The 10,048-nt window shown below is 32.0% G+C and overlaps 1 protein-coding gene across 1 annotated transcript; it reads right to left on the reverse strand.

Annotated features, from left to right (window-relative positions):
• Positions 1-3,740: 3,740 nt before the first annotated feature.
• Positions 3,741-9,520, reverse strand: LOC108916591 (DNA replication complex GINS protein PSF3). The gene is made up of 3 exons (XM_018722886.1): positions 9,262-9,520; positions 8,936-9,204; positions 3,741-4,017 (listed from the first exon to the last, which is right to left on the reverse strand). Exons 1-3 carry the CDS (start codon positions 9,377-9,379, stop codon positions 3,793-3,795), a joined length of 612 nt encoding a protein of 203 aa, XP_018578402.1. The 5' UTR covers positions 9,380-9,520; the 3' UTR covers positions 3,741-3,792.
• Between the last annotated feature and the right edge of the window lie 528 nt (positions 9,521-10,048).

Genomic DNA, 10,048 nt, shown 5'->3' on the forward strand with positions numbered 1-10,048 from the left:
AATATTACCAAAATGGTAGGACATGACGTACCTACTTAAAGAACAGCTATTCTACCTGTCCTCCTACCATCAAAAATTTATCATTAATGTATGGATGAGAATAATTGGAAGCTACTTAGTGGGACCACATATCATTGATGGCACTTGAAATGGGGATAAATACCTGTCTTTACTACAAGAAGATCTTAACCTGTTATTGGAAGACATCTTTTTAAATATTCAAAATAAAATGTGGCTTATGCACGATTCCCATTTTAGCAGGGTAGTAAGGGCTTATTTAAATACCACGATCGATGGATCAGTTGAGGTTAACCTTTCCGTGCTTCGGTCTCCCCATCAGAATCCTCTCGTTTTTTTCTTTGGGGCCATCTTAAAAGTTTTGTTTATCAAATTCCTATAAATAGTACGGAAGAATTATTAAATCGCTTAATTACATACGCCGACATCATTACAAATGATCACCACGTTATTTCGAGTACAGCAGAGGTGTTTGAGCAATTTCAGAAAATGCATTGAAGTTCAAAGTCCATATATTAAAGATCTTATTTTTAACCATTCTCTTTTTTCTTTTAATAATTTCGTAGAAACTAAGATTTTTAAGTGAGAAAGGAATTGAACTATGAAAGAAAAATACCAAATTTGGCAACGTTGTTAAAGATGTATAAATTTAAATGGATAATTTCGTCTTCTCCTGTATAATCCAGACATATTGAATATCAGTTTAAACTTGGAAATGAGCATTACCACGAGTTACTTTAATAGCCCAACTTCTTTTTTTAAAGGCGAATAACATCCACAACGAAGCCCGATAGGAAAAATTTTTTTACGAAGTACTTCAACTGTTTTGACCTACACTGCATACCCCTCTATTTTTGACGTGACCTTTCCGGACACCCTGTATACTCACAAAAATTTAAAATTCCTTTTAATGAGATAATTGAAATATGAATATGTATATAATTGAAGTGCCGAAAATATCGTAATATTAAAAAGCCAGTCAAGGGGGCTGAAGAGCATAAAGGAATTAAACGCAATCGTGAAAATTATGAGAGTTGCTACACTTTTTTACTTCACAAACTGATGAAAGAACACATAATTAACAAAAAATTTCAAGGTAAAGGGGTTTAAAGGGCACTAAGAAATTTTTAAAAAAATTACAAAAATTAGGAAAAAGCATGATAAACATGTCAAAGAAATACAAAAACTCAAGGGTTAATGGGGTTAAAAGGAGCAAAGAAATTAAAAAATTAGTGAAAAGTAAGAAAGAATTTGTGACATATATTTATAATTTGTACAATGGTCTTGTGACCATTGAATTGTGTTGTATATCATATGTTGAGGAAGCGCAGAGTCCGGAGCTAAGGAGGTTAAAGGTAAAAAAAGCAAAGTTGTAAGTAAGCTCTTACTGTATATAAATTTTTTAGAACAATTCATCTAAGGTAAAACTGGTAATGAAAAGGCAGAGCTGTTTACACAATTTATTTCACTTGACAAGAAAACTCTTCACTATATTTATGTATTAAATATTGTTAAATATGTTGTCAATACTGTAATGTGCCAAGCCTTGCTTGCAAAGTTAACACTGCAAATTATCCTATGTCATCTTGTACAGGAAATCGTTTTGCTTCTCTTGGTGCCTTATACCGAGTACCAGTATACAGGGTGTCTCATAATTACCTGCCAACCCTGAACAGGCCGATTCTATGATTAAAACTAAGTACAAAAGTTCATATGAACATGGGTCTGGAAATGCTTCCTAAGGGCACAGGGACCCATTGAAGAGGGAGGAATGGAAATCATTTTTTTGCAATATCTCTCAATCGCGTTGTGACAAATGAATGAAATTTGGTATACACAGCTAAATTTGAATGAGCAATTTGATGGACTAATCCATTTATTTCCACAAGGTCCATTGGGGTGGGTACGGGGGGGCCCTTGGTACTTTGCGTGTGTAACTTTTTCATCTTTGACTTTTTAACAAATTGGACAGCAAATTCCGTTTTCCCGAACTGTTTTACGTTAAAAAGGTACTCTTGTTTCAAATCGTTATCTTTAACGGTTTCTGAGAAAATCGCTCTTGAATTAATCCCACTTTGGTCAATTTCATAGTAATTTAAACAAAAAAAAATATTTTGTTTCAATTTAATCTAGTTTTAATAAAAAAATAATAATAAAAAATTAAATTAAATAAAAATTAATCCTTTAAATGGAAAAGAGAGGAAAGGAAAATTATTATTATTATTTTTTGTTTAAATTACTATGAAATTGACCAAAGTGGGATTAATTCAAGAGCGATTTTCTCAGAAACCGTTAAAGATAACGATTTGAAACAAGAGTACCTTTTTAACGTAAAACAGTTCGGGAAAACGGAATTTGCTGTCCAATTTGTTAAAAAGTCAAAGATGAAAAAGTTACACACGCAAAGTACCAAGGGCCCCCCCGTACCCACCCCAATGGACCTTGTGGAAATAAATGGATTAGTCCATCAAATTGCTCATCAAAATTTAGCTGTGTATACCAAATTTCATTCATTTATCACAACGCGATTGAGAGATATTGCAAAAAAATGATTTCCATTCCTCCCTCTTCAATGGGTCCCTGTGCCCTTAGGAAGCATTTCCGGACCCATGTTCATATGAACTTTTTTACTTAGTTTTGATCATAGAATCGGCCTGTTCAGGGTTGGCAGCTAATTATGAGACACCCTGTATAGCATCTTACTAATGATACCACAGGGGTGTAGGGCTATATGTAATTGTCTTGGAAGATTTCATTAAAGTACAAATAAAACTTTAGTATCTATATTTGAAAGCGTACATTTACTATGAGAAATAGAAAAAGTTTAATTATATAAATGTATTTCAATAAGTACTGTTGTTTTCGAATCGACCAATAGTTGAAATAACTTGTGAGAGCATGTTTTCTTCTTGTTCATGATAATTTAAATCATAACTTTGCGATGTATTAGAAGTAGCTCGCAGATGGTGTTGATAGGTGTACCCGAGTCGATAAATTTGAGCTTTGTAGATGTAATACAAGTTGAGGTAAGGGCTCTCGAGTCATTATAGATTGTAATTTTTCCTGACAGATTATTAGAACTCGTTGAAGAAGCATTTTTTTTGAGTTGTAAAGTATTACAAAACAGATAAAAATCGCTCAATTGATTCGAGTGATAGGTCCTACTGTTTTCATCTGATATTTTTTGTAGTTTATTTAATGCTTCGTTGGCAGTTTCTATTCTATTCCGAGATGCAAGTATCAGTGCACGCCTTTTTGAGGAGAATGGTATTAGTTACATGATTATCAACAGTAGATTTTTGCGACTCCCTACTAATAGCATTTATTTCATCATTTAAATCTGTATGGGGAGTCAATTCACAATTAAAAAATATTAAAATTATTAAATTAAACTTTAAATAGAAAAATTGTATCTTACGAAAATTAAAAAAAAATACCTGTTTCTATCAGTTGATTATGAAACGAAAAAATTGAAACATAAGTAGGAACAAATATCTCAAGGTGGGCCCTATATGTCAATATTTTATTTCACAAATTACATTTGAAATTTTTGCATCTGAAAGTTTTCTAGGCAAGTTAGAAACCACCTAAAATATGGTATAGATCCCATGCTTCATTATCAAAATAGGACCAAAAATCGCTAATATAAGTGCCCAGTGAAATGTTTTACAGTCTATGTCCTGGTGCTATTCTAGTATGAGAAAAATATAATGAAAATCAAATTAATATTTTTGTTTTTATTAAATATCAATTCAAAAGTATACAAATACGAACTTAATTGCTTATATCAATCCTTTTCCTTTTCTTATGATTAACAACCATACTAGCTGCCTCTATTGCTGCTTCCGATTGAATTAGCCAATGATTAAGTTTCATTCTTGCATTATAACCATCCTTAAATATAGTTTTTTCTAAAGTATCTAACTGCCGTTGAACAGAGGGGTTTGACAGAGAATTATTTGCTAAGTCCATTAACTGTCTAAATCGAGTTTTAAATGTCTAAAATATAATTTCATTAATTAAAAATTAAAGCTTGTAAAAAATTATTGTTGACAAAAATGGAGTACAAAAGTTACCCCGACATTGGTCCAAAGTTGCTTTATTTGTAAGCTATATTGTATTTGACATTTTACACAAAATTACATACAAGGTGTTCTATATTTAGTCCAGTTACTTAGGGTTTTTACCTCCGAATTCTTTATAACTTAACCGATTGACTTGAAATGTTGACTGAATGTGGGGAATGCCTCAAGAAACAAAATTTATATAGTGCCGAAGTGTGCTTTTCCCTGGGGGTGGTTCCCACCTCTTCTTGAGGGTGGAAATTTTTATGCCCAAAATAACCACAGGAATCGATAGAAGAGTCAAATTGAAGTAACAAATGTTATATAAAGTTTTTTGGATAATCCAATACTTTCCGAGTAATTCGTCATTGAAAATATTGATTTTTTACTGAAAAAGTACTTGTTTTCGGACAGTTTTTTGCAAATAACTGAAACCATTGGATTTTACGAAAAAGTTGTAATGAACAAAAAGAAAGGAATAAAAAAACAAATCTAATGGCATTATTTTGTTTTTCTCTAATTGCAATATAAACTGAGTTATGGATTTTTAAACATTATTATATGTTAGCTAAAAACTAAATTGGAACCAATTAATGTTAAATAACGCCAAAACCATAAATATTAGGAAAAAAACTATTTGAACCTTTTTTAAAGTACTTTGAAAACCCTTTAAAATGAGCTGTTTTAAAAGTCTTTCGAATCAAAATTAACGAAAATATGATCGAAATAACATGACAAGTCTCATTTTTTTTAAGAAAAAAATAATAAACAAATCAGTGCCTTTAGCTACAGAATTAAAATTAATTGCAATCCATTTACAGATTTCTTCATTTATGTTCTAAGAATATGTTCTGGGTCTTTGGCTCACTTACAAAGCATGATTTAAAAAAAAAACTTAATTTTTGAAAATGTTATTTTCAAATTTTTGAAAAAAAATCGATTTTTACTTAAAAATTAAAGGGCGTACAAAAAAAAATACAAGGGTAAAAAAAATTAGCTTTACTTTTGCTGAAGATTTTGCTTTTTTTTTATTCCTCTAAAATTAATATTAATCGAGATATTGCCATTTTAAGTTATTATATGAATGAGAGAACCACCCTTTTCGAGCCCTTTAAACCCTTCAAACTTAAAAATTAAGGACTTAAAAAAGATCAACTCAACAGTTCACGTAGCCGGCAAAATTAGCCTTTGTGCGATTAAAAATCTTAAAAAGTAAGAAAGTTATCGTCAAAAAAATAGGTGTATAGGTGATAATTTTAGGAAAATTTAGGTTAAACAAGAATTTTGAAGCATTTAGATCTTTTTTGTATATACAGGGTAGGAAAGTACCGATGGTCTATCAGAAGTTACGTGAGAGCGATAAAGTAAGCCATAGAAATCTATGCGATAGAGAAGGATGGCTATAATGAAGGCGTCTCATAGTCACCGCCCGTTTCGCCCTTCCACAAATAAGATCCACTTCTTATTTGTGAAAGGGCGAAATGGGCGGTGACTATTAGACGCCTTCACTATACCCATTCTTGTCTATCACATGGATTTCTATGGCTTACTTTATCGCTCTCACGTAATTTCAGATAGACCATCGGTACTTTCCTACCCTGTATACGAATTTAGTATATGTATATTCGAATAAACCAGTAGTATATTATAATACACACTATACTACACACACCCACACATGCACACACACCCACACAAAGAAGAACCTTTTTCATGGCTACTTTTTGCCCTCTATTGAATAGCATAATCAATTTTTATATGTAACGTTTCGTCTCTCTAGGACCATCATCAACTTCATTTTTTTAAATACGACCCTGTAAATTTTATTACATTTTTTGCAAGTCTTCATGACCCCCAATATTGTACTGCCCGAACCAGATTTAGACGTTTTGTCTTGAAAAATTCATCTTCAGTGTATTCGTTCCAAATTTATCTCAATTTTTTTATTTAGATTTCTTTGTTTATTGAATTATCATACACTCTAAGTGTCGTTAGATTCTGTGAAATCTATCTAGTTATTTAAACTATTAATTAATAAGTTGCAATCAATTTAAAATTATTTTATAAGAAGGGAATAAATGTTTATTTAATACGAATGCACATTTAAATTGTTTCTACTCTTTCAATAATATTTTTTCTTTTATTTTCGAAAGAAGGGGTATTTTTCAACGGTTGAAAAGTTGCAACCCAAAAACAGATTTTTTAATCAAGAAATCAATTTTGATAAAAATGCATGACTAAAACGTTTCAAGTTGAAAAAATGTTTTTCATCCAAAATGGTGGTTTTTAAAGATTTTTCGGGGTTGAAAATTTGGGATACATTAAGTTTCATGTTAGATAGCACATAAAATTACTCATACTGCATAAATAAAAAAGATTTGATTACATAAAATACTTAAATTTGTATTTTTTCTTTTTTCCAACAAGGGGTGGTTTTCCTCCCTTAAGAACAAAAAGCACACCTAGCGCATATATAAGTTTTGAAGTGTGGGGTAAGATGAGCCTAATTCTAAATTTTGAGAAAAATCGATGCAGTTTTAAAAAATTTGGAGGTATTACTATATCAGCTACAGGAACTGGGCTATATAGTTTTGTGAGTATAACGTAATGGTCCATAGGTCTATGAAATTATGAACAATAATAAACATATTATTTAGATCTATAAACTAAATAAATTCATTTCACAGATGTGTAATTAATGAACTTGTTTTCAAAATGCTGAATATAAGATTATGTTCTATCTATAAATGAAGAGACAATTCTTATTTCACTCGTGTCTCCTTTTAATTAATAATTGGGCAGCTTGTTGAATATGCTTCAGTAATTGATTTCTTGTGTTTACAATAAATTTTTACATGTAGGTGATCTAGGCGGTATTCAACTCTCAAATAAGTTTTTTTAATTAAGATAAGTTCTTACTTGGTTTATAAAACTTGTTCCTGTTTATTTACTCTTCAGATTTTCATAGGACTGTAACTCCAGAACAAATAATTGACCTACAACTTGTGTGGGAATGCTGAGTGAACTGGCTACCACTAATACGGTTATACTGTGTTGGGTACCAGGATATAAAGACATTGATGGAAACAAGGACGCGGATGAACTTGGTAGGAAGAGATCCAAAACAGAGTTCATTGGCCTGGAGCCCTTCTGTGGCACATCTCCCAGTGTGGTTAGGGAAGCTTTGGGCAAATGGATCGAGTTAGAACACAAGAAATACTAGGCTTCATTTGTAGGAAAAAAACAAATGAGTTACTGAGCTTAAATAATATTCGGCTGAGGAAAGTGATGGGACTTATAACTGGACAATTTCACTTTTATTTAAACATTTATACAATCTAAAGGTTGTAGACAGTTCAGTCTACCAAGGATATGACTCGGCAGACGAAACCTTTCAGAATTTGCACATAGTAGAATAATACTCTTGGGAAAACCCTATCTGGACCCCATGACCTGAGAGAAGTGTTGTCAAGAAAACTTTTGGACTTTGTAAAAAAGACAAAACTACTTGCTGAATAGGACTGACTAATGGGGCGCACAATAGCGCGGTGCTATGAAATTTGATTAGAACCAACCACTAGTAGGGGAAAACCGGGCAAGATGGGGTGGTGGACAGGACGGGGTACTAGGCTATTAACACGATTTGAATCAACCAATCACATTCGCTCTAGCGCCGAACTATTCACCGCCATGACAGCTCTCAATTGTGTGAGTATTATCACAACCGCTAGTCAATTGTTGCTATTGCAGAAAAAGTGATTTAGCTTGTTTGTACTAAAATTTCTTCATTATAAGTTTGGTACTGCGAAAATATTAGGACTTGTGTTTTCTGCGGCAAATCTTATCAACAGGAGAGTGTAGTAACAGGTAAGAACTTTTTTCTATAAAATATTTCCTGTAATTTTATATTTAATTATAAATTTCAAAACTGATGAGCTGGTGAATTATTTACTATAACACCACCCCATCTTGCCCGATAGTTTGGGTAAGATAGGGCGATATCTAATTTTTCATATATTGTTACCTAATTACCAGTGCAATGGTTAGATGTTACTGGTTTCATGTAATTATTCAAGAATGATAAAACAAAATGACTGAATAAGGATAAATACGATTCTAAAACTACTAAATCTAAATAATTGAGCTTTGATCCTTAACTACCCCATCTTACCCGGTCTACCTTTATGAGGAGAAGATGTGGGCACAGCATTCAATGCGCAAATCTACATTGAATGCCTACGAAAATGAAAATATTAGCAAATGTAACAAATAGACTGATTAAAATAGAAGTATGTTGGATATGCAGTCAAAAATTCGTTGGTTTTTTCCAAAAGAAGAAATCAACAAATTTCTTGCAAACATGCGAGATGACAGCTTTTTATCGATTTTTACTTCTGTTATTTTACTAAATTATTGTTTTATGGTTGCTGATTTTGCTGTTGCTAGCAGATGTAAGAACTAATGAAAATGAGCATATAGAACAAAACCGTGATGTTCTATTGGTCAATTTTTTATTTACAAAAACTCACAAGTGGTCTTTCATGATTTTGAGTAATGGCTTTGACATTAGAGCTGTGTCGAAAATACCTAAGTTTATACGTGCAACTGTTGGAAAAAAGTTTCTTCTTTATAACTCATTTTATAAGTGACATTTGTGACATTATAAGGGAATTACAAAGCATTGTTGGGAATTGCAAGGATATTACCGTGTATCAGAGAGCATTGGTCAACATTATTTAGGCATTACAAGACATTACTCCAAAATTTAAAGCACTAAATGGGGATTAATGTACAAAATTTTGGGTAGCGGTTTGCCTCTTGAATCTGGATTACTTTAAACACTGTCAACTTACATCTAATAAAACGGTATGAACATGTCCCTGCATATCAAAATGTTTAATATGCCATCCCAATTCAAAAAAGTATAAATTGAACCTGTGTAAATCTACTGCACAAGCATCGGCTTTTAATATTTCCTGATAAGCATGTCTATATATTTTCGGTAACTCTGGTTGTACCACTGGCTGGCGGCCTGTAGACATTTCTAAAACTAACCACACAGGTAATTCTAAATTTGTTCCAGCTGCTAGATCTGTTTCTGCTGCAGAAGGATTTAATTTTCCTAAAAGATATTTATAAAATCAAAATAATAAAAAGCCTAACCACTTACATTTCATACCCATCTTTGGAATATTTAGTAAAAATTTACAGGGAACACGTTCTTGTGTAGCTAAAATATCATCTATAGAATAATAATTAGGGAAATATGATAAAGGTAATGGCATTTTTATTTTCATTCAGGGTACGATACATTCATAGAGAAATTATTTATGAATTCGTTAGCTTTATTCCCGCCATACACTTTATAAACGACTGGACTTCCTCAACTGTCATTCATTTTGCTAATATAAAACCACAGCGTAATAATATACAGCTAGAAGAGTCCGTGTCGGCGGCGTCGGCGCCTTTGATGTGGCGATCGAGAACCAAGCGAGACGGAATCGTGCTAACTCTCTTAGATTAAGCGGAATAGTCAGGCTGGATTAAAAGAATTTTTATTATTGAAATAAAATACTTAGTTTCTACCTGACAGTACCGTAGTAGGTAATTTTAATAATATGAAATTTGAATTAGAATATTACGTGGTATGACATTAAAAGTAGAAAATGGGTATTTTAGATAGGTAATAGGATTTGTACTTGGAGTTAATACGGATTCTTAAAAGAAAACTTGAAGAGTAATTAAAATTCCTTGTTGTAAGCTCCTGTTTACTGACGTAATCCTTAGAGAAGAAAATGGTTAAAATCGTGTTTTTTTCGAACAATAAATCGTTAATATCTCGAAAACGGTAGATTTTAGAGAAGCATATGAACTTTTTTGTCCAGAATACCCCAAAAAGCCTATAAAAATGTATTTCGAGCGAAATAGTAGAAAATTACGAATTTGTTTAAAAAAAATTGTTTAAA

Source organism: Anoplophora glabripennis, unplaced genomic scaffold (genome assembly GCF_000390285.2).
Source record: "Anoplophora glabripennis isolate ALB-LARVAE unplaced genomic scaffold, Agla_2.0 scaffold2194, whole genome shotgun sequence".
Classification (NCBI taxonomy): Eukaryota; Metazoa; Arthropoda; class Insecta; order Coleoptera; family Cerambycidae; genus Anoplophora; species Anoplophora glabripennis.

Bases quoted from the DNA above. Each gene is read 5' to 3' on its own strand.
- LOC108916591 (XM_018722886.1), bottom strand. From the start codon at position 9,379: ATGAAAATAAAAATGCCATTACCTTTATCATATTTCCCTAATTATTAT. The intron at 9,205-9,261 runs GTATGAAATGTA...AATATCTTTTAG, and splicing joins ACTAAATATTCCAAAGATGG to GAAAATTAAATCCTTCTGCA. The intron at 4,018-8,935 runs GTAAGTTGACAG...ATTATATTTTAG, and splicing joins TTCATACCGTTTTATTAGAT to ACATTTAAAACTCGATTTAG.